The following is a 25,735-nucleotide window of genomic DNA, read 5'->3' as shown; positions in this document are numbered from 1 at the left end:
CAATTAAGTCATACCCTATCACTTAGGTTCCCCACGCCCCCCCGCCATAGGTCTGAATTTGTAAATAATCTCTATGTTTATACTTTGTTTTACTTTATTTTTTAGGTTTTTTTTTTTTTAATGTGGGCCATTTTTAAAGTCCTTGCTGCATTTGTCACAATATGGCTTCTGATTTATGTTTTTTTGTTTTTTTTTTTTCGCCACAACATGTGCGATCTTAGCTCCCCAACTAGGGATTCAACCCACAACCCCAGCATTGGAAGGTGAACTCTTAACCACTAGACTGCCAGGGAACTCCCCTACACTTTGTTCTAAGTTGATGAATCCTTCAGTATTTCCCCCAGTTAAGTTATATCAATTAAAAATGAGATTTAAAGGTGTAAGTAGTTAAATGATATATTTTTTTAAAAAACCTAAGGCTTCAAAATGCTGTTTCTTTCTGAAATATGGTTAAATATGAATTCAAGATAAAATCTTTTTTTTTTCTAGTAACTCAAATTAAGCTATCATATAGGCCAAGCTGACTTTGCTAACTGAACAATGAAGTTAATGAGGAAAAGGACACAAGTGTAATCTGCATGTGGATCACCCTGTTTCTCATTTATGAAGATAAAGACCCAAAGCTGATACCTGCTGCAAATAAAAATAGTGAAATATGCAAACATAACTCTGTTTGCTTATTAAGAGCCATTAGCACAATCTCCACATAAGTAGTACATATATGTATTCCATTATGTGATCTAAATCTATATTTAGAGAAAACTATAAAATACCATTTCTATCCTTCTTGGCCATAAATTTACCTGTAAAAGGTAAACTTTATCCTCTCTATGATATTGGATCAACCCTATGTGTATGGAAAAATTTTAAATAAGCAAAGTTTTTAGTTCTAGCACCTAATATATGCAGTCTTTAATAATTCATCTCAATTGAATATCATGTCTTTTTATTTGGAATTATATAGTTTCTTGTGTGTATTCATTTATCTATTTCCATTTGAACAAAAAGTTGAAGAAATTTTTTTCAAAATGCCATTGTGCTCCTGATCTCTGATAAATGGAACTGCTGCAAAGTATGCACATGATTTAAGCTAAAGCAACTTCTCAAAGAGGGCTTCCCTGGTGGCTCAGTGGTAAAGAATTCACTTGTAATGCAGGAGATACTGGTCTGGACCCTGGGTCAGGAAGACCCCAGGGAGAAGGAAATGGCAACCCATTCCAGTATTCTTGTCTGGAAAATCCCATGGACAGAGAACATGGGGTTGCAAAAGAGTTGGACATGACTTAGCAACTAAACAAAAGCTTCTCAAAGGGAGCTTGAAAATGGCTTACAGTATTGGAGAAAAAATTAAAATTCTAATATAAAAGAAAACAGCTTTTAGGAAATAGACGTAAAACTAAAACAGAGCCCTCTTCTACCACAGTCTCATTAATTGTGACTTGTTAGATAAGAATTCTATAGTCAAGACGAATTAAAAACATGGCATAGTGAATGTTCAGCATCTTATGTTCCTCTATATAATGAAAAATAGAAAAGAAGAGCAGTGAAACAAAGTGATTACTTAAAAACACTTCCAGTAAGGCATCCTCAGATCTTATTTGACACTTTATCAGGAATTCAGTGCTCATTGGGCTTTTACTATCCCTTTCTGTCAATTCATTACTTGAAAATATAATAATACGCTTGCTTTTTAGAAGACCTACTTGCGCATTTAGAGTCAACTCTGAAAGTGAGTTTCATATAGAGAATGTCACTTTCCCCTTCACCCCACCACTGGGTTTACTTTACCTTTAGCTGGAGCACCAGGTCCATTCGATATTTACCAAGAGGGTTTATGTCATTTAGAATCAAAGCAATGATGATATCAATTCCATTAGATTCATGAGTAGCAATACATGTCTAGAAAACAAAATATTTTAAAAATAACAGTCTATTTACAACATAAGAGCACTAGAGGCCACGACATAACAGAATCACCTTAGCTTTTTGATGTTTAAAATACAATTAAGATTTAACTTTGAGATTAAGTCTAAGATAAGTCAAAGATTTAACTTTACTTATTCTTTTACATAGAGTCTATTATTTGATTAGTGCTAATTAAAAGACTTGTATGAAGAACACAGAGAAAGACATTGTATGAAACAGGTATCTTTTCAGGTGAACAATTTTTGCAGAATTTCAAAAAACAATGGCCTATAAATTTTTATATGTCCTTCATTAGAGAAATTCTTTAAATTTAGAATTTTAAGATCTGATCAATTTTAAGAGAATATTCCTATTTATAAAAACCTTATGCCCAAGGTTTGTAAGTCAAGTTTATCTGTGATGATGTGGCATCTTCACTTCTCTGCTATTTAATGCTAAATGAGTAACAATCTATGCTGTTGACTGTGCTGGGAATAGTCACCTCCTGATATTTCAGACATCGTGTCAGTGATGCTGGTTGAGGGAAAAGGTCCGCAGATTCCTTAAACTTTAGCAATTTACAGAGGAATCTAACTTGGGAAAAGTTTATAAAGTACCCTGAGAGATAAATGTCAGTATTTTGAAGGTTGGGACCTACCGTGCTAGGACTCTGAATTTAATTCACTTTATACAACTTGAAAATCGGGAACTAATGGTTGGAATTTGTGAAACTACATCTTACCATGCAGCACCCAGAGTCAAAGAGGTTTGAAAAACTGAAACCCAGGTAAGATAAACAAGAAAGAGTAAAAGCAAGGTAATTCTGAAAGGATTGTTATTTTTCAGGATGGGCTTCATTTCTCTCTTCACACAAGGAAATTTTTACTCCCCTGACACCAAGGAGAGGTATCTTCCATTCATCTACATTTCCTGAGGTTCTTTTGATCATGACAGTGTTTGTTAAACTTAGAGGAAATCAATTTGCAGATCATTTCTGAAATTAGCTAGCAATTTTCCTTCCTTCCACATATTTCCAGAGCATGGGGATCATAGTAACCTTATTTTTAGAGGATATGGGATTCACGCTATATTATTATTAATTTCTATTTTTAGAGCTAACTTGATTTAGCAACTTTCAAAACTCAGTTTCATTTTCTTAAAAAACGAAAAGTGGAGAATACATGCTTTCTATTATAGATTTACTTGATTTTAACCAACAACAAAATGAAATCTTTGAATTTGCATATATTTCTTTAACTTAAAATCAACAGTTAGGTTTTCTTATATTATTGCCCTGGAAGAGTGAAATATAATACAGAGCAAAATCCACAAACTCTTTCACCATGTCACATGCATATTACAGGGGGTAAAGATCCCCATAACAAATTACTTATGCCAATAATTATCATATTTTTGTTCTACATACCTATGTATGTACATGTATGTGTGTGTACTTTGTACATATGTCATATAATTTGCAATAGAAAAGCAATTACTTTTCAACATTTCTTTCCTGTGTCAAGCACTGACATTTAGTCTCAGTGGCTTCTTTAAAATTTATATCCAGAAATGTTTGTGATTTGAAACTTCTTCTTTCCAGGGTGGATCCATGCTTGTGATGGTAGCTCCATAACACCTGTGTGGACGCGGAGTCAATAAACTCCAGGCTGCCCCCCACCCTTTACCAACCCAAGTATTCCAAATTCTACTCCCTCTCTGTGTCTGTGATATCCAAGAAAATGGAATCAGAGACAAATACTCTGGAAGAGGAAGTCGAAATTTTGCCCTGGAAAATGTTATACAGTCAAAAGGGCACTCTGTTTAGACGCAACCACAATTTCTGAGTTTTAAGAATGGCCCTACAACTTAAGAGATTCCATTACTCTGGGACCCTGAATGTCACTTAATTTCTGAGTCACAATCTAGCTATCAGCAAAATGGGAGCAATATGACCTATTTGCTACATTTACTGTCAATATAGAGATGGTAATATACACAACGCACTGCAGTGGAGCCAAAGAAGTCAAAGGGAGTTGATGCCACAAATCCTGGAGAGAGTAACTAAAGATGAAAACTGATCAATGATGAAAACACATATTGTACTCTGATTTTTATCTGGGATGTTTTCATGGGAATTTCCTTTTACAGTGAAATTAAATTAAAATATGGCATAGTATTTGCTAGTTCATAATTCAGTCTTTGTATGCTTTGTTAGGAAACTAAAAATATCTGGCAAAGTAAAAGAAAGATCTTTCAAATGCACACAAAGCTTGGCTCTTTCACCAACTTGATCCTTTGGCTGACTGGTCGGAATAATTTTCGTGAAGGACTGCTTTCAGTTACCTGATTTTCATGGCATGGACCTTGACAATACTCAGTCAAGCTCTCCAGAGTCTGGTTGACCAGCACCACATTCTTCTCGTTGATGTAGAGACCCAAGAGTCCCAGACCCCCTGTTGTGCTTCCACAAATGCAATCCAAAAACTGAAGGGTCTCACAGACAAGGTTGTAATTGGTTTTGTTGTTTTGATTCCTTAGGAAGTTCTAAACACAAAAGAAAATATACCCAAGGCATTAAAAAAAAATCCCTATGCTAAATGTTTTCAGTTTTCTTTGTATGAGTGTTTATCCAATTCAAGAGGATCCCCATGGTAATGTGGAATGGACCTGCTCTTTAAAAGGAAGTATTCACATTTATTACATTTCTCTTGGGATTAAGAAAAGAGAGATATATTTTTCAAGCATCTGTATTTATCAAAAGAGTTCATAACAACATCTCTCAAAGTCATTATCTTAAAATTATATACAAAGGGTAACATAATTAAGTAGCAGGTAAGGAGAAAAGAAAAAGGAAACCAGAAGAAGTTAATTAGGGAAAGAAGCGATCGAATAGTCAACTAAGCAATCCCTTAAACATAGTGCAGCTTCTAATGATACAACCACTAAGAAGGGCAATTTGGAGGACCTGTCAACATTTTCAGTAACAGACAACTACAAAGAGATCCAGAGCACACTGCTTGTAACAGCCCCAACTGAAAATCACACCATATCAACCAGAGTGTGACTGATTTATTAAATAATTGTATATCAAACACTGGAATACTTAGAAACTGTAAGAATGAGGTACTTCAGAGGGCTCTCCTGGTGATTCAATCACTGGGACTCTTCCTTGCAGTGCAAGAGATGCACATTTGATCCTCGGTCAGGGAAGTAAGATCCCAAATGCAGTGGAGTAACTAAGCCCGCACAGCCTGTATGTTCCAGAACCTGCCCACCACAACTAAAAGATCTCATATGATACAGTGAAGATCCTTCTGTGTGCAACTAAGACTCAATGCAGCCAAATAAATAAGTAAATACTTCAAGAAAAAGAAGGAGGTACTTCAATATATGTACTGACATAAACACAATTTAGTAATAATTTAGTAATTAACTTAGTAATAATCTAGTAACTGTTGTTATTCAGTCACTAGGTCATGTCCGACTCTTTGAGACCCCATGGACCACAGCATAACAGGCTTTGCTGCCTTCACCATCTTCCAGAGCTTGCTCAAACTCATGTCCATTGAGTTGGTGCTGCCATCCAACCATCTCATCCTCTGTCGTCCCCTTCTCCTCCTGCCTTCAATCTTTCCCAGCATTGGGGTCTTTTCCAATGAGTTGGATCTTCCCATCAGGTGGCCAAAGTACTAGCATTTCAGCACCAGTCCTTCCCATGAATATTCAGGGTTGATTTTCTTTAGGATTGATTGGTTTGATCTCCTTGCAGTCCGAGGGACTCTCAAGAGTCTTCTCCAATACCACAGTGTAAAAGCATCAATTCTTTGGCACTCAGCCTTCTTTATGGTCCAACTCTCACATCCATACATGACTACTGGAAAAACCATAGCTTTGACTAGATGGACCTTTGTTGGCAAAGGGATGTCTCTGCTTTTTATTTTTTTATTTTTTCCATTTATTTTTATTAGTTGGAGGCTAATTACTTTACAATATTGTAGTGGTTTTTGCCATACATTGACATGAATCAGCCATGGATTTACATGTGTTCCCCATCCTGAACCCCCCTCCCACCTCCCTCCCTATCCCATCCCTCTGGGTCCTCCCAGTGCACCAGCCCTGAGCACTTATCTCATGTATCCAACCTGGACTGGCAGTCTATTTCACACTTGATAATATGCATGTTTCGATGCTGTTCTCTCAAAACATCCCACCCTCGCTTTCTCCCATAGAGTCCAAAAGTCTGTTCTATACATCTGTGTCTCTTTTTCTGTCTTGCATATAGGGTTATCATTACCATCTTTCTAAATTCCATATATATGTGTTAGTATACTGTACTGGTGTTTATCTTTCTGGCTTACTTCACTCTGTATAATGGGCTCCAGTTTTATCCATCTCATTAGAACTGATTCAAATGAATTCTTTTTAATGGCTGAGTAATATTCCATTGTGTATATGTGCCACAGCTTTCTTATCCATTCGTATGCTGATGGGCATCTAGGTTGCTTCCATGTCCTGGCTATTATAAACAGTGCTGCGATGAACATTGGGGTGCACGTGTCTCTTTCAGATCTGGTTTCCTCGGTGTATATGCCCAGGAGTGGGATTGCTGGGTCATATGGCAGTTCTATTTCCAGTCTGCTCTGCTTTTTTAAGACGCTCTCTATGTTTGTCATAGCTTTTCTTCCAAGGAGAAAGCATCTTTTAATTTCATGGCTGCAGTCACTGTTCAGTGATTTTGGAGTCCAAGAAAATAAAGTCAGCCACTGTTTCCACTTTCCCCTCATCTATTTGCCATGAAATGATGAGACCAGATGCCATGATCTTACTTTTTTGAATGTTGAGTTTTAAGCCAGCTTTTCCATTCTCCTCTATCACTCTCATCAAGACGCTCTTTAGTTCCTCTTTGCTTTCTGCCATTAGTGTGGTAGCATGTGCATATCTGAGGTAGTTGATATTTCTCCTGGCAATCTTGATTTCAGCTTGTGAGTCATATCATATGATGTCCTCTGCATGTAAGTTAAATAACCAGGGTGACAATATATAGCCCTGATGTATGCCTTTCCCAATTTTGAACCAATCTGTTGTTCCATGTAAGGTTCTAACTGTTGCTTCTTGACCTGCATGCAGGTTTCTCAGGAGGCAGGCAAAATGGTCTTATATTCCCACCTTTTAAACAATTTTCCACAGTTTGCTGTGATCCACAGAGTCAAAGGCTCTTCTACATCAAAGCAGAAGTAGATGTTGTTTTTTTGGAATTCCCTTGCTTTTTCTATGATCTAACAGATGTTTGCAATTTGATAAGGTAATTACTAAAGGGCTTCCCAGGTAACAATAGTGGTAAAGAACCCTTGCCAATACAGGAGACACAAGAGACACGGGTTCAATCCCCGGGTCAGGAAGATTCCCTGGAGGAGGAAATGTCACCCCACTCCAGTATTCTTGCTTGGAAAATTCCATGGGCAGAGTAGCCTGTTGGGTTACAGTCCATCGGGCTGCAAAGAGTCAGATACAAGTTGGCAACTGAGCACACACACACACGGGATTAACAAACACACACTACCATATATAAAATAGGTCTTCCCTGGTGGTTCAGATGGTAAAGAATCTGCCTGCAATGTGGAAGACCCAGGTTTGATCCTTGGGTCAGGAAGGTCCTCCAGAGAAGGGAATGGGTACCCTCTCCAGGATTCTTGCCTGGAGAATTCCATGGAAGACGAGCCTGCTGGGCAACAGTCCATGGAGTCACAAAGAGTCAGACATGACTAGGCAACTAACACTTTAACTTTCACACATAAAATAGATAAATGTTAAGGATTTACTGTATAGCACTGGGAACTATTCAATATCTTGTAATAATCTTTAATGGAAAGTAATTTTAAAAGATATATATATATATATATATATATATATATATAAAACAGAATCATTTTGCTGTAGTCCTGACACTAACACAATATTGTAAACCAACTAAACTTCAAAAGCAAAACAATCCTCTTCTATATTAATGTTTATAATAAAAACATATATTAACTGTTTATAATAGAAAATATATTAACTCTGTTTATAATATAGACATATAAAGATACTCTGTATCCTCACTCAAGAAATATGAACTGAGTTGGCAATGATGAAGGCCCTCTAAGTCTTATAAGACCCTGAAAGGTACAGATGAGGCAAAATTGACCTTATTCAACAAATCTCAGAGTCCTAAAGTTAGATGATACCCACTGAGACTGAAGAGATGTGAGTTGAGGATGCAAAGAATGAGACTGTAGGAATGCATAAAGGAATTTTCTTCTCATTTTTCTTCACCCAGACACCAAAATTTCTTCCCATTTCAGAAAAGCACCATTGTTCTTACTATCTCTCCAAAACTTGACTTATTATCTCTCCAACACTTGTTAGTTTTATCTGAATTTAATCACTATCATCATAGGCTGGATGCTCAGCTCTCACACAAAACAGAACAAGTACCTGCAGCTCCCGGTTGTGATTCTCACAGAGTAATTGCAGAAACCTCAGAATCGGCTGCATGATGGCAATGGCAGGGCTCATTGTGACTTCCTCGGCGGACTTGTCCTCCGCATTTCCTGCTTCAGGTCCTGCACACATCATGTCTATTTCTGGATCCATTTCTCTTCTGTAGACACAGTACGCTTTGGATGTGGCCGAAGAAGCCTCTGTTAACTGCCCTTTCATTCCCTCTTTTAGATGTAATGATGAATCTCTTACTGAAAATAAAGCAGTACTCTTATATTTATGAATTAACTTCCATTTGCTAATTAAAAGAAGACAGTTACCCAAATTCTCTAACGACTGGACTTCAAATCACCTGACAAGAGGTGCAACAACTTCTCCCAAAAGAATCTGAAGGAGCAGCCAAAAAGTTAAATATGCACTGGGATATTTTTTTTTTAAGATCTTAATGCTTAGCCCATTTTAGAAGGGCTCTTGTCTTTCTGATAAATATAAAATTAAGAGCTCCTGAATACAAAAAAGTGAGAAAATAGTACAAAGTCCAAAATATTTATATGATTTGTTTTTACTATCCTGATGATTTTGTTATTCCAAATTCCAAGAATCTTTCACAGAGTTTAGTGCTATAATTTTGGTTCTTACAGTTTACATTTCATGAGCATTCAGAAGGTTTGGGTAGTTGTTCTTTACCATGAATTTCACAATAAAATCAAATATTTTCATGTCACTAGTTGATTTGCACTGATAATTCCTTGTTTGAGGCTGACCCCACAAAGCTATTAGAAGGTCAATACCATGACCACAATAATTCAAGGACAGTGTTCCATACACAAAGGCACAGGTTGGATAATTAGACTAAGGTAAGTGAGATGACAAAGATAAATGAGATCTAAAAATCATGTTACCCTCTTTTCTCTTACTCATTCTTCCAAATACTCAACTAGTCCTTTACCTCTCATTCGTGGGCCAGATGTCATCAGTTCTGGGTCATCATCCCTTTTTTTGTTACCTAAGTCGATGGTGTTAACTGTCACTGTTGATCTTATCTCTTTCTGAGCAGCCTTCATTCGGTCATAGAGAACTTTGAAGAATTTTTCTGATTTTTTTTGTTCATGTAACTGCTGGTAGAAGGAATACTGCAAGAAAACATATTTTAAGACATCGACCCCCAACGGTATTTGAAATAAACATAAGCATTATGGATAAAAGCCCATATTTAATGTGCTGCTCATGATTATTTCATAAACTGACAGCTTTACCAATTTCCTATACTATTTACTGTGTCCTAATAATAGCTTATATTTGCTTAGTACTTTCCAATAAAATTCAACATAATTTTATGTTATTGAAGTCACCTTTAGTGATTATTTGTTTTAAAATTTCATAAGAACACTGTAAGAGTGGTATGCAAAGAGCTCTTTGATCTTTATATTATTATGAAGTCATGTTTTGTGCAGTACTATTTATTGAGGTCCTAATATGTTCCAGGCCCTATGCTGTGAAGTAATAGAACACTCAGGAAAAACAGTTATGATTCCTGCCTTCACAACTTTGTAATCTAGATTGGAAAACGACCACTAATTCTGTGATCCTGTGATCATCTTTACTTTTTACTTAGGTAAAGAGTTATTTTTCTCTGTGTTACCATGGCAGCCTCACGCATAGGAACCCACTGATAAGCAGGTACTAAGTCCCTTGGGTATTTTATTAGCTACATTGCTTTGCATAGGATCTAGGACAAGCCCACCCTAAAATGCATGAAGTGAACTCTGCTTCACAATCATCAATGATGTGGAAAGAATTCAACAGTCAAAGTATGATAAAAACACATCTCTGGAAATAATGAACCTTGAGATCATCTGCCCTAATCATGGTCTGCTTGGAGAAGTATCCAGAAGAGGTAGGAGTTAGGAAACGTGATATGCTCTGGACAAGACAGGATTCACATTGGGTGGTTAAATTTTAAGTTATTAAAACTAAAACCACAGGACAGACACAACACAAACAAGAGAAATACAGTAAAAATAATTAATAAAGATAGTAATTCTAGTCACTGTACTGATATGAGAAGAGTTATACAAACTTGATGAGAGACAACGGGAAGAAAACATCTGAAGAAATAATGACTTCCAGATCAAGTAGAATTGCCCATAATCCAATAGAGCAGACAATTTTGGGAAGTTTGGTTCCTACAGATATCCTTTCCTGAAAAAGTGCCTGAAACCATGACTCACAGGTCCTGGGACTTGCAGGTGAGAGTCTGTCTAATGACATCAGACCTGGAAATGGATACCTGTCCTGAAATTTCTGCTGTGGGTGATGCACATTCTCCAAGCGTTTTCATAAAGTCTTACAAGCTGGTTTCATACCTACACGGGGGAAGCACTAGGCAGAGGGCTAGCAACAATTCAAGAAAGCAGGCCAAAAAGCCACAGTAACCATAGCAACCACAGTGAAACCATCAAGCTAGTCCTATTAATTCAGAGGATAAAGACAGATTTCAGAGACCTCTATGGTCCCATAAATTACGCTTATGTTTGAACCCTAATATTTTCAATATAATGGCATTAGAAGGCAGAAAGGGATTCCTACATATTAATGAAGAAGTTATAGAACTTTGTGGTTCTACTAACACAAAGTTTTATAATTTTTGTTGTTTCTTGACATGTATTATCTCATTGATCCTTTCAGGACAACTATGTGATGAACAGAGCATACTTCTTCCATTTTATATATCAATAAAATAAGGTTTGGGGAATGTAAACGACTTGCCCAATATTATATAGTATTAATAGAGATAGGATTTAAATCTAGATTCTCTGACTCTAAATCACTATATAAAATAACCCTTTAAGCTCAAAATAACATGATTTACACGGACTTTTAAAACCTAGAAAGGAAATCAATCCTGAATATTCACTGGAGGGACTGATGCTGAGGCTGAGGTTCCAATCCTTTGGCCACCTGATGCAAAGAACTGACTCATTAGAAAAGACCCTGATGCTGGGAAAGATTGAGGGCAGGAGGAGAAGGGGAAAACAGAGGATGAGATAGCTTAATGGTATCACTAACTCATGAGTTTGAGCAAGCTCTGGGAGATGGTGAAGGACAGGGAAGCCTGGCATGCTGCAGTCCCTGGGGTTGCAAAGAATTAGACACAACTGAGTGACTGAACAAAGGAACAAAGCTGAACAGTATGACTTTAATAAAGATAAATAGCATGCTTTTATCATATATATATAATCTCAAGAGGTAGCATAACAATTTAATCCCTCACAAAGGTGCATGTTTTGGTTAGGAAACCACCTCCATAAGCTTCAGAGTATAAGGGGAAACGCCCTGTTTTGTTTTGTTTTTTCAGGAGCCAAGATGATAGAAAAACAGTTCCATGTGATAGAGGAAGGACTTCCCCCCAAGAAGGATGGAGGGCGACAAGAAATGAGAGGGCAGAGAAGAGAAATGAAGTGAGGACCCAGAGACATGAAGTAATGTGGGGTGGTCAGTCAGTAAAACTTCCCAGGAGTGAGTAGGCAGAAGGATATTTTAGAAAGGACAGTTTAAATATTTATTATTTATTAGCTGCATCATATGGGGTTTTCTGTTGTGGGGTGCAGGCTTAGCTGCTTCGCAGCATGTAGGATCTTGGTTCAACCACCAGAAATCGAATCCATGACCTCTGCCTTGCAAGGTGCGTTCTTAACCAGAGGACCACCAAGGAAGTCCTGGAAGGAGATGTTTATAGTGCGTAAGAGCCAGTCTGCATGGGCTCCAATCCTAGCTTGATTTCTCACCAACTACGTGAGCTGATGTGTATCTCAGATTCTTCTTTGGTAAGATGAGATAGGATTCGAATTCCTGCACAGGTTGTTGTGAGGATTAACCAACCTAATACGCAGAAAGCACTAGGAGAGCCTGGTGTTTAGGAGGCATTATTCTCACTGTTGCTATTATTAGTGTACACTTTGAAACTGTAATTTAACCATCTTCTTTCTCCTCCCCTCAACCAATTTTTAATTAAGTACATTTAAACATATAAATTGATTTATGTAGCTAGGAGGGTAAAACTTAAGAAAGGGTATCAGATCCCTAATTCAGGACTATAGAAGCTGGGTGTCAAGACAATCCCTGAACTAAGTAAGCAATTCAACAGTGGCCAATGAGACAATTAGAATATAAATCCCCCTGGATTTTGACAGAAGTCTTGGGGAGGGCAAGCATTCAAGTTGACCTCAACTAGACCTCTTAGGGCCAGGAGCACACAGTTGACATCTGGGTTACACAATGATGTAGATAAGTGAGAAATCTGGATAGTGTAAGGCTGGTAAACAAGACTGTCATAACCCATTCAAAAGATTTTCATAAACAAAAATCACTGAATTCTATTTCATCAAGTATTTGCCAAATGGCTTTAAAGCTGTAGATATGAAGAACAAGACATGATAACCCTACTTTAAAGAAGATGGCATTTAACTGGAGAAACGGAATGTCATACAGATAACAACCAAGCAAAGCAGCACAGGAAAAATGCCAAGTGAGCATCCAAGAAGCAAATGCTATGGGAGTTCAGATAAAGAATCGGTCCCAAAGGCCACAGCCAAGTAGGGAAGACTTTGTGAATAGAAATGGACTTGGACCACTCATTCACAGGGATGTTCACTTCCGATTATTTACTGAATCCCTAGGCTGGGCCAGACATGGTGCCAGAAACAAGGGATGTGAAGATGGAAAACATGTGGTCTCAACCTCTAAGGATTCATAATTCACTAGACAGAGCCTGCTGTACTCACGAAGAGGCACACAGACACACACAGATGCGGAAACGCCACTGCAGACATCTGCAGCATGCAGCAGAAGCAGAGAGTCACCAGTGGGCAATTCTGCCCAGTGGGACCCGGGTGAGAAAAGGCTTCCAAGAGAAGTTCATGAGTTGAGTCCTCAAAGAGGAGAAAGTGACATGAGAAACGGCACAGCACATCTCAGGGGCTAAAAGAGCTTAGCACAGCTGGTGCACAAGAGCAAGGGTGGAGGCGGGGAGACATGGAGCAAGAGAGCAAAGTTAGAAAACTTGAAGAGACTAGATCTTGAAGGAGAATTTGCCTTTTTAGGGGAAAGTGACTGACGTTAAGCAGGAGAATAATACGTGTTTTGGAAAGGTATCTTTAGAAGCAACATGACTTTTTTTTTTTTTTTTTTTTAGTGCTTAATAAGAAGTGGTGTCTACTTGCCATGAATAGGGAAAATAGATTCTGGAATTGCCAATTAGTTGTTTGCCTTCCTGACCAAGGCAAACCTGCAAATATCTGGTTAGTGAGTGGCAGGGCTGGGAGGAGGAAGCCTGGTCCCTGGGAACACATCCCAGCTCTCAGGATCACACAGGGAGCTCTGCCTTTAGGTGTGGAGAAGTTCAGGGGCAACTTGGGAGGAGTTTCTAAGTTATGCGTGTGCCTTCGGGAAATAGTGGTGTGAGCCCACATGCACGTGAGCACATTGCTCACTGGAGTGGAGCGCTGAATAGATAAATGATGACGCTCAAGTCACCCTTCCTGAGCTGAATGAGTAAACAGAACAAAAAAAGAAGGAATGGTTCTTCTCTCCCCACAACAGTGAAAGCTTCACCTACTCAGAGGCAGCAGGGTAACAAGCGCTGGCAGATTTGGGGAACAGGGAACAGAAGAGTTCTCTGTTTCTGAAAAAGTAACTGAGGTGCATGGTGAATGTTATCAGAACTTGTTTTAATGTCAAGTACTGTATGAGGAATTTATATATATATTACCTCATTTAATAAATGCACTTAATTCCTTTTTTTACATATAATTCTGGGATAAGTCAAAATGTTGTCCTAATCTGCTTAGTCAGCCTAAAATTTCTCCAGGCAAATGAGAATTTCTGGAATGTTCTCCTTCACTGAATAATTTGCAAAGTTCTGCTTTCCAGGTAGCTCAGTGGTAAAGAACCCGTCTGCCAATGCAAGAGACTTGGGTTCAACCCCTGGATCAAGAAGATCCCCTGGAGAAGGAAAAGACAACTCATGCCAGTATTCTTGCCTGAAAAATCCCACGGACAGAGGAGTCTGGCAGGCTACAGTCCACGGGGTTGCAAAAGAATCTAACAGGACTTCCTGACTATACAACAACAATGTAGTTACTACAGCAAATCAAAAAATTTATAAGGGAAATGTGATACAAGGTTGTTGGGGGTTGTTTTTTTTTTTTCTTTTTGAGATAGCCATGAGAAACTTAATGAAAAATCATTACTTAGGTTTCCAAGACAAAGAAGTAAGAAACACAAAGTAACCAAATGTAACCAACGGCGATGATGGTGAGCAGGTACCTGAGTTTGTGTGTTCCCTCCTTCCAGCAAGGCAATGCCAAGTAAGATGCCTTCTGAAAAAATTCTGTCATTTTTGGTATTCACTATAACATCGATGACAAGTTCAGATGCACCTTCTTTATCCAGGAGACACTGAATATCTGACATGGATATCCCCATCTTATCTGAATCTTGCCCGGAAAAGCTTCCTGTGATTAGGAAAAATAATAAGTAAACCTTTGTCAAAAGGCAAAATTAATTCTAAGGTTCAAATTTGTTTCACGAACCCAAAATCATACAAAGGGTTTTTAAGGTGCTCTATACTTATTTTTCCAGTTTTATTGAGATCTAATTGATATATAATATTGTATAAGTTTAAGGTGTACAACATTAATAATTTGATAAATGTATATACTGAAAAATGATGACTACAATAAGATTAAATTCATCATCTCATAAAGTTAATTGGTATTCCTTGTGATGGGAACTTTTAGGATCTATTTTCTTAACAACTTTCAAATATGCAATACAATGTTGCTACAGTCATCATGCTGTATATTACAGTCCCAATATTTATTTATTTAACTGAAAGTTTGTTCCTTTTGACCACTTTCACTTAATTTCTCTACTCCCCACTCTCTGCATCCGGAGACCACAAATCTGATCTCTGTTTCTCTGAGTTTGGAGTTTTTAGATTACATACATAACTGATTATGTCACTTAGCATAATGCTCTTGAGGTCCATCCTAGATGACACAAATGGCAGTATTTTCTTTTTGTTATGGCTGATGATGGTGCTTTTTAAATTAATTTTTTCATATTTGTGCTATTTTAAGTAAAACACTAGAATAATACCGGCATGCACAGACATTATTAAAATTTGAAAATAAAGGGAAAAATGATATCTTGCCTCCTCCTTGTGCAGTTTTGCAGTAGGTTCCAGAGAGGTGTCCATTTATAGAGACTCCGTAATCACCTTTAAAGTATCGATTCAGGAGGATTTTTCTTAATGTATTACCCTAATAATAAAAAGGATAAGAAAAATTTTATTGTTTCTTTTTCTAGTAAAAGGGAGAGCTATCAATACATTAAAATGGCACTTAAAATGCATTTTATCAATGATGTTGAACATGGAAAAACTAACATTGCATAATATTTTCTAAGGCAAAGATCTGCCAATATTTCTCATGAAAATAACAAAAAACGTTGCCTCTCCAAGAAATAAAGCATAAATATACAGTATGTTTAATAGAACAATACAGTCACAAACTCTATAAATTTTAAATTGCTTCAAAAGCTGAAGGTCCCAGTGTCGGTAAGAATACTCATGGCATCTAAAGAAAACACAGATTAATAAATAACCTAAGAATTGGAAAGGAAAAGCCTCCACTTAGATAGGCCCAGTAAAAAGAGCTAGAAAAAGTCCTAGGTATACAGAAGGTGCTCAAAAATTTAAGCTTGATAAGACAGAGTGAATTATATTTAAATTCCAAGAGCTTTATTCAGAAGACAGTGGGCAAAAGATAGTCTATCAAACACACAATTCAAAAATTCCTGTTTTCTACCGTTGATTGCTAATGAGGTTGACAGATAGTCATATACTAATTGGTTGTTTGGATTTCCTCTTTTAGAAAGAGTTTGTTTACCTGATTTTTTTCAATTAGATTATTTCTTTTGCTATTAACAAAAAGGAGTTCCTTATATATACTAATTTCCAGTCCTTTGTCAGTTGTATATGTTGTAAAGTCTTCTTGTTTATTACTTCTCTTTCACCACTTCTTAACGAAAAAAGCTGTTTAATTTTAATGCAAGCACATTTATCACTGTTTTCCACTAGTCTTGTGTTTTTGCTTTTTTGTTAGAAATTCTTTCCAACTCTGGTTCAGAAAGACATTTTCAAATATATTCTTCCAAAAGTTGAAAATTTTGCCTTTCACATTTAGATCTATACTCCAATTTGAATTGAATTTTGTGCCAGGTGAAAGGTAAGATCTTAATTTAATTTTTTCCATATTGACATCAATTGTTCCCACATGATTTATTGCAAAAATCATTTTTACCACTTACTGTCAATAAGCTCCTACCATATACCAAAATTTTTTCTGTCTTCAATTTTATATGGATTATAAGAGATTTTAAAATAGCATATTTTGCAATATAGTTGCTTGCACGAACAGAAGAAATATAGATAACTCCAAATCTTCCATTTTATTGGTTATGATTTTAATAGACAAGGGTAGTTTTTAAAACATTATGTAAGGACTATAGTCCTTACATTTAAACTACTTACATTAACACCACAACTGCAACAGTAAGGACATTGTGGTCCAAAAGCTTATGCAATTGGCTGCAGATCATGCAGCTAACAGGTGACAGACTAAGACCTGAGCTCAACTCCTGATGGCAAAAAGTGGCCACTGCCCCAGGCCATGCCGCATGCCTTCGCATGCCTCCCTTTCCTGCTGTGACTCAGGACTTCACTACACCTTCTCTCTCTCATGCTTTGGTTGTCCCTGTTTCTCCAGCCCTTCGGACTTTGTCCTCAGTTCTCCAACTCTTAGCTCCCCGCTCCATATCAGCAACTTCTTCCAGCCCTTGCTTGCACAATCCATTGGGCAGGTCTCACTGCCAACTGTGTCTCCTCCATCCTTGACCTGGCTCTTTGGAGCCTCTCCTTCTCTTTCCATTCACATTTCCTTATCTACAGCTGGAGGTTCTGCTGGCAACTAAACTCAGCTTTTCACAATGAATTAATTCTTCTCTCTTCAACGTGTTTCTTTCTTAAGTGGAAGAAATTCAATTGGTTTCAAGGTGATCACATCATTCTTGTCTTTTAGGCTCCAATATCCCCCCCAACTTGAAAATGATTTGTGAAAACCTACCCATTCTACTTTTTCAACTGTTGGCTCCAAGAGTATCTTTACACATTATACTGTAACCCAACTGAACTATGTGATGATTCCTCAACCACAGTTTTCTAAGTCTTTCTCTTTGTTCATATCAAATTCTCAGTTTGAAAGCTCTTCTTTTGTCTTACTTATGGACATATCCTTGGAGGAGGACATGGCAAACCACTCCAGTATTCTTGCCTGGAGAACCCTGAGTACAGAGGAGCCTGGTGGGTTACAGTCCACGGAATCACAAAGAGTCAGACACAACTGAAGTGACTTATCACGCAGGCATGGACATAGCCTGTCTTCTCTCTTCACTCTACAAATATTCATTAAGAATCAACTATATTTTAGGCACTATCTTAAGTTTATAAGATATAACCCTCCTCTCAGACACAGGTGTAAAGAAGAGACTTAGACTCAGTGGGAGAAGGAGAATGTGGGATGATTTGAGAGAATAACATTAAAACATATGTATTACCGTATGTAAAACAGATAAGTGGTGACAGTTTGGTGTATGATGCAGGGGACCCAAAGCCGGTGCTCTCTCTGTGACAACCCTGAGGGGCAGAGTGGGGACGGGGTGGGAGGGGGATTCAGGATGGAGGGGACACATGTATACCTATGTATACCTATGGCCGATTCATACTGATGTATGGCAAAAACCATCAAAATACTGTAAAGTAATAATCCTCCAATTGAAATAAATGAAAAACACAAATAATTTTTTAAAAATATAACCCTCCTCTCAAATAATTTACAATAAGATCAGTTCCATAAGAGAGATGTATACTAAGACCTACGGAAGTGCTTAAGGGGGAATGGCTGACTCAGAAGAGGTTTCACATGGCAAACCTCCCCTGCTAATCCAGATGACCATCCCAGCAAAGCTATCTCGTGCACAGTCAGTGTGGAACAAATGTCCTAAATGTCACAGTGCCAAGAATTCCAACAGACACTCAGAACCTTACAGTGACTTTTATTTACTGACACTCAAAATTTTTGGAACACATCTCTTATTCCTCCCTATTTCATGCTTTCTTCGTCTGAGATTTTTTCATATAGGGGTGCTGTGAGTAAAGGTGATGACTAGTCTTAGAAGAGAAAGTGAGGTGTTAAGAGCTTATTCTACCAGTGAAGAGAACTCAGGCTCTCCCCTGTTTAACCAAAGTGGGGCACTTATAAAAGACACAAGAAACTAAAAGTTCTCATTTAAATTTGAAAAGAAAGCCTTTTGAGTTGAAATAATTTCATCTGGTCAAACAATGATGCTTCCAAAAGGGTAGGAAAAACAAAATAAGACATTTCTTTGGAGTCAAATGGACTTTTTATCATGTATCTCATTACAGCAGAAGGAGATGCTACAAGAGACCCTTTTAGACCCATAAATTATAAGGTTCAAGTTGTAACCTGGGGAGAAAGATGTGAGAACACGTTAACTGAAGTAATTTCTTCAAAGGGCAGCTCAGTTTGTACTAATCATAGTTCTCACCTCTACACATGAATGGATTGCTTCTCACTTAAACCCTGTAACATACAGTTGGCCTAGCTGCAATAAATAAAACTGAGAAATGTGAAAATACAGGACTGTTTTTCTCTTTTTAAGGTATCACTATTAATTAATTAACTATTTTTTTTGGCTGTGGCATGCATGCAGGATCTTAGTTCCCCAACCAGGGATCGAACGTGCTCCCCGGCAGATGAAGTGTAGAGTCTTAACCACTGAACTGCCAGGGAAGTCCTAGGACTGTTTTTCTTGATATGGCACAAGTCACAGTCACCTCCTGGAAGAGAACCTTTTGTGAATGGAGCCCCAGGTCTATATGAACGAACTCCCATTTTATTCTCTGTAAGAGCCTTTTAACCCCATTACTCCAAGAACTCAACCAAGAGATAGAGAAACAATAGTTTTTTTTTAAAGGAGAACTAGAAAGCTACATTTTACCCTCTGTTTTTAAAAAATGCCCTTTATATTGCTAGAAGAAGAAAGCTATTCAAAACCAATCAGAGAGTCGAAGTGTTTCACAGCAGATTAAAATATGCACCCTATCTGTCATTATTTCTAAATTCTTTTCAGGCAGATAAAATGAAATTGTAGATGCTTACTAGATTCCTAAACATCAAACTCAAATGAGCCACACTTTTGTTATCCAATTCCAGCCAAGTTAGAAGCATGTGTTTTCTAACTATGTGAATTCAGAACGCCACAGAAAGGGGACAAGCGCTCCCTATATTCTGCTTTCAACTCTTGAGCCACACTGTCCGTGCTTCAGTCCCCTCTATGCCACATACTAATGGTATGTTTTAAGCAAGTTACTTCAATATACTACCCAGCACTCAGTCCTACAACTGTCAAACGAAATGATCATAACACCCTTTGGGGGGCTTCTGTGATGGGGAAAATATGTAAGTACTTAGAACAGTTTCCAGCATGTAGTAAGTGGTCTGTAAGTTGTGTAAAATTGATGCCATTGCAAGTATTAATACCAGATCACAGAACAGTTTACAATTGACAAGGTGAGTTTGTACATAGCTTCTCACTGTATGCCAAACCATCCCATATAATAAGAAAAGGGCAAGAATAATAAATGATAAACTAAGTGAAAATCCTCATTTATCCACTATTAGTCAGTCCTTGGAATTATATACTTGTGAGCTAATCTGCATATACTTTGCCATTTAAAATGGACCTTCCAACTTCAACTAAGTGGAAAAAATTCTATACTGTTTCCAACTCCGCAGTTTTCAAAAAAAAAGCAAACCTTGGAGCTAAACAGGGCTTCCCAGGTGACGCTTGTGGTAAAGAACCCGCCTGCCAATGCAGGTAGACGTAACAGACGCTAATTCAGTCCTTAAGTGGGGATGATCCCCTGGAAGAGGGCACAGCAACCCACTCCACTATTCTGCCTGGAGAATCACATGGACAGAGGAACCTCGCAAGCTAAGATCCATAAGGTCACAAAGAGTCAGACATGACAGAAGTGATTTAGCACGCACACGTGGGGCTAAACATGAATGCAGAATAGGCAGAGATGGAACAGGATTCTGTTTGTCTTAACTACCCTCATTTAAGACTGGAAAACTTCAGATATTGCTACATCATAACATTTCTGTTGTCCAGTACTGAGCTCTACCTTGAAGGATGGGAGGCAAGTATTTCGCCTCAACCTGTCTTGGGACTTTCTTGGTGGCCTTACAGTGCTGACAGCTCGCAGGCAAGTCATTTCCACAAATTCCTTTAACTCAAACTAACTGTAGAACCAAGGTCAGAAATTCTGGTGCCAGGATTATAAGTAATAGCCTCAGAGCTATAATTGCCACTGCAGAAATTTGGGAAAGAACTAAAAACATTTTGAAAAGCATCCTAAAACTGAGAAGCTCAACTTCTGTACTTGCTCTTCAGCTTCCAAAATGAATTCCTGACTGGGCTTGCCATGGAAGGTGTCTTTATTGGGTTAGGCCAAGTAGCAAGGAATGTCCTTCCCTGTCTTTTCAATATCAGAGTCAATTCCAGGCCACAAGACACAGTTTTTAGCCAATGCCTTCATGTGAACACATCCCAGATGTGCTGAAGGTAATGTAGCCAACATAACTAACAACCACCTTCTGAAATTGCAACAAAACATCTCCATAAAAAGAAAAGCCACAAGTTTGTGAAAATCTGAGAGGATGGGTTTTGCCTGGCCACTTCCTCTTGCATCAATTCTAATGGATCAAAAATTAAGAAGCTTAAAAATGACTGCCTTTCACAGATAGAAAGGATAACAAGTATGTATTAGTCTTAAAAAAGACTAAAGATTTTCTTTGATTTTTGAGGAAGCCCAGCCCTGTCTTATCAGGAATTAGTAGCATTAGGAGTGAAGGGTCCAAGGATGTGATATTTGAGGGACCAAATCCACATTTGTTCCCATTTCCTTGGAAAAATCAGACACTAAAGTAACATTTTTCTACTGTGTGCAGTATCCTTAACACACCATCAAAATATGTCCCTGCAACCAGAATCCTAGAAAACTAAGTCCTCAAGTAGAAATTTAAAAAGCAATGAAAATTGCAAACTAAAGATACTTAATTTATGGTTTCTCCTCCAGGACTAACAATTAGCTGCTAATCAGCTCAGATAAGATCTACATGGAAGTGATTGTATGTTTCTGTACTCTGCATAGTTTTATTTTAACATTAAACTTGGTATTAGTCTAACTGGTGCTCCCCTAACCTTTCTGTTTAATGATAGTCTCTCTGATTAGATAGTTTTCCTCATTTGAATTCCAAGAGGTTAAAAGGTATATTTCTAATTTCAAATAAATTATTGCAACAGCTGTATCCTAATGGAATTACATTAAATGTGGCATTATAATCAACTACATCTTCAAGGAACTCCTTTGAGAAAATGTGGCCGAACTCCTATAATCTAGTTGTCTGATGGTTTAAATTTCTGGGTCACTGACTCCAAGGAATATAAGCCAGTTCTTTCCCCTGATAATTTCCCCCCACTTTCTTAAGACAAGAAATACAAACTTCGACAGGAATAGTTATTATATACATTCACAGATACCCTTTATCAACACGATGACACAATCATGATAACCTTGAAAACATAGTGATGTTTCAATAAATCTAGTAAAGGAGGTTATGAAAAATAAAAGAACATAGAAAAATTTTAAAACCAATTATTCATACACCAGAATAACAGTCTACTTCCATCTCTTTTCTTCCCTTTTTTTAACTCCTTGTTAAGATATATTATATTTCTACCATGTGTCAGGAACTAGCAAAGGGGCTGCGAAGAGCCATTTGGCAGCATATGCTAAAAGAATTTTTAAATATGTAGAGCTGAAACATATGGCACTGTTTTTCAAAATAAATAATTGTCACCAGACCATTTGATTCCATTTGTGAAATGAGAACATTTAAACAGTAAAGGATGATATTTAAACATTTAATGATGATACTGGAGGTAAGAGTAACAAGTCATCATTCTGCGTTTATCAACTACCAACTACTTCTGGAAAAACAAGGTTGCTAAGAACACTGAGAGGATGAATTTGTGCCCCATAACTAGTGAGAAGTAAAGGAAAGTATTATCTTCTTTGGAGTTTAATAAAAGCCTCTCAGTATTTGGTTTCCAGGAAGTACACAGACTGACATGAAAGTCAACAGCATCGTACAGCCCCTCACCCATTTCAATACAGGGTCTGCTAAATTCTAAGGATTGAGAACTTATTCAACCCTTCAGCCACAGTACTGACAATGGATCTTTCTGCTTATAATTGTTCACTTTTCTGGGTAAGCAGTCTTCGTCTCATCTCCAGAACATAAAGAGCTGAGAGAAGAAGAAATAAGCAAGTGATAAGAAAAGGGGCCTTAGATACCATTTCCCTATTGAAGCAAAACTCCTAGATTCACACATCATAAATTACTACCTCATAAAATTACACTCAAATGGAAGTGCATACAACCACTGAAGTTAAGCCCACGATCCCCTGGTAAAGAGCGCTGAGACTACCTGTTACCGAGAAAATGGAATCAATATGCTGCCAGTGCAAGCATGAGCACTCACATCGAAGACCAGGAAAAATGGAATTTCGTATGGTCAATTTCAAAGCTCCTGTAAAAGCTTTGTATACCTGAAGGATGACATGGCCAAGTATAGATCAATAAAGAATCAGCCTATGGAGATCTCAGAGAACACAAGAGAACAAAGAAAGATTGGGGAGGAGATGGAAGTAATTAAGAGACTTGAACTTGATCTGAATGTGAAGTGCAAGTGAAGAGTTTCCCTCTTGGACAATGGGAAGAATGATATCTGTTTTAGATCCTCCAGTGCTGTGATTCCTCTCATATTTCCACAATCATTTGGTAAAGATGGTTACATAGGTACAACTTTGCAAGACAGAGTACCAAGTGGTAAGGAACAATATATAAGTTATTGAAAATCAACCTCTATCTCACATAATCCACAAAAAATCAATTTCAAGTGGATTCAAGATTTAAATGTGAATCACAAAACTATAACACTTAACACTTTCAGAGGTCTATGTAGCAGAGAGTATATTTATGACAAAGGGGTAGGAGAGGACTTCTTAAACAAGAAACAAAATCTGCAAACTATAAAAGACTACAGTAAAATTAAGAGCTTCCATTTACCAAAAGACATCATTAAAACCACTCAGAAAAGATAATTTATTTATATATATATATATATATATATATATATATATATCAATGTTTAAAGAATTCCTGCAGACTAGGAAAAAAGCATAAACCATCCAAAAGAAAATAAACAAAAGATTCAAACAGGCATGTTATGGAAGAGAGAAGCCAAATAGTTCCCCAAAATACATACAAAAATAAATAACTTCACAAGGAATTAGAGAAATGAAATTTTAAACTGCAATAAGAGACTTTTCATTTACAAGACTGGCAAAATTTTAAAATTCTTTCAACATCAACTTTCTACAAAGATGTGAGCAAACACCGGGAGTTGAGCAATTGGTGTAGCTACTTTGAAAAATAATTTGATATTCTCAGTGAAGCTAACGATGTACAGATGAAAAGCAACAACAACCAAAAAAAACAAAAAAAAACCAAAAAAACCCAAAAGAAAACAAAAGAAAGCAAAGCAAAAAGAGAAAAGAGAGAGAGGAAAGACCAGCATGTTCCAGCCCTATACTCACCTTCCTGTTTCTATGGATATTATGTTGTCAATGCAGTTGGTGAGTTGCAAGCTGTGATCTATCTATCTACAACCAAGAGGGTTTGGCTCACTGGGCAGTGAGAGGGGCACAGAACTTGGCAGAGTTGTTGAGGAAACAAGATGGTAGAAGAACCAACCCCTTCAGAGAAAAAGAGAGAGAGAATCCTCACCCCTTTCCCCCCAAAATACTGGCATGGAATTAGCCTTAAAAGGGAAGGAGAAAACTACCACTTGCATTACTTATCAATCAGTGCAAATATTTTGACAAAAGAAGTATGAAGGCAAATTTTAATAAGTTCAGGATATATTTACAAGTTCCTTAGATTTATGGAGTCAATGGAACGAAGAGGAGCTCCACAAAGCCACAACGTCAAGGTAAGCTCTTGAAAATTAAATGAGACATCTATCAACACACAGTCTAACACATAATAATGAAATTTAAAAAGCGCTCAGCATTGGAAAGCTGTACACTTAGTGAAAATGATAATGTTCTGGAAACCAACATAATTAGTTTGGACCTGGGTTCTGCCACTGGCTTTGTGATCTCAAGAATTTTATTTACCTGCCCCTGGACTCAGGTTCCCCATCTTTGAATAATATCTATGCTGCAGGGCTACTTTAAGAATTAGCAATTGTATATGGAAAGCTTATGTTCTTAGACCATAATAAGTGCTAAATAGATAGTTATTATAATATTTTGTCTAGCATTAAAACATAAGCTGCAATTGAGAAAGACTTGCACAATAGCATATACAGGATATGACAATGCCTAGCTCCACAAAGATACCCACAGTTTTAACAACTGACCTAAGTATCCAACTCCAACTTTCTATAAATGTTTAAGAGACGGTAAATGAAAAACAGCATTCATTTTGTAGAAGATCACTTTGAAGCCAACTTGTTCAGTGTGTTATGGTTTCATAAAAATAATGTATTAACATGCATAAGTTTCAAGTGTCCCTAGTGCATGTACAAAGCAGAACTCTTCCAAAAGCCAATGGTCTAATGTTCCGTTAGGGAAAAAAAAAACCAGCAGTATTTCATCCTAGTATTTGTTTTTAACATAAGAAATGTAAGAAAAATATTTTAAACATTTATAAAATTATCACACAGTGTCCATTAGGAAAGACTGTGCTTGCTAACTAGTCTCCCCACACGCACTTGGTGCCCCTATAATTCATTCTCTGATATCCAGAGGGCTGTGAACAACAGACAACTATACTGAATATATATGAACACATAAAAATGCTTACAAACTGATGAGAAAAGATCTCATAAAAAGTGGACAAAGAATTGAACTGGCATTTCATATAACACATATGGCCAATAAGCATGAAAAAAACGTTCACCTTTATTAATAATTAGGGAATATAAAATAAATCTGTGTTGAAAAATAACACACACACACACACACACACACACATATATATCTGAATCACTGTTCTATATGCCTGAAACT

General features: G+C 37.3%; 1 protein-coding gene across 2 annotated transcripts in view; it reads right to left on the bottom strand.

Moving 5' to 3' along the window:
* ITPR2 (inositol 1,4,5-trisphosphate receptor type 2) overlaps positions 1 to 25,735 on the bottom strand; it is a 562,671-nt gene that overhangs the window by 168,112 nt on the left and 368,824 nt on the right. For both annotated transcript variants that reach the window (XM_065940048.1, XM_065940056.1), the window contains 6 exons: positions 15,602 to 15,710; positions 14,713 to 14,900; positions 9,335 to 9,518; positions 8,380 to 8,636; positions 4,249 to 4,449; positions 1,789 to 1,899 (listed from right to left, as the gene is read on the bottom strand). In XM_065940048.1, coding sequence (XP_065796120.1) covers positions 1,789 to 1,899; positions 4,249 to 4,449; positions 8,380 to 8,636; positions 9,335 to 9,518; positions 14,713 to 14,900; positions 15,602 to 15,710 — 1,050 coding nt within the window. The remainder of the gene's footprint in view (positions 1 to 1,788; positions 1,900 to 4,248; positions 4,450 to 8,379; positions 8,637 to 9,334; positions 9,519 to 14,712; positions 14,901 to 15,601; positions 15,711 to 25,735) is intronic.

This window comes from Muntiacus reevesi, chromosome 1 (genome assembly GCF_963930625.1).
Source record: "Muntiacus reevesi chromosome 1, mMunRee1.1, whole genome shotgun sequence".
Classification (NCBI taxonomy): Eukaryota; Metazoa; Chordata; class Mammalia; order Artiodactyla; family Cervidae; genus Muntiacus; species Muntiacus reevesi.
This window is presented reverse-complemented; position numbering and strand designations above follow the sequence as displayed.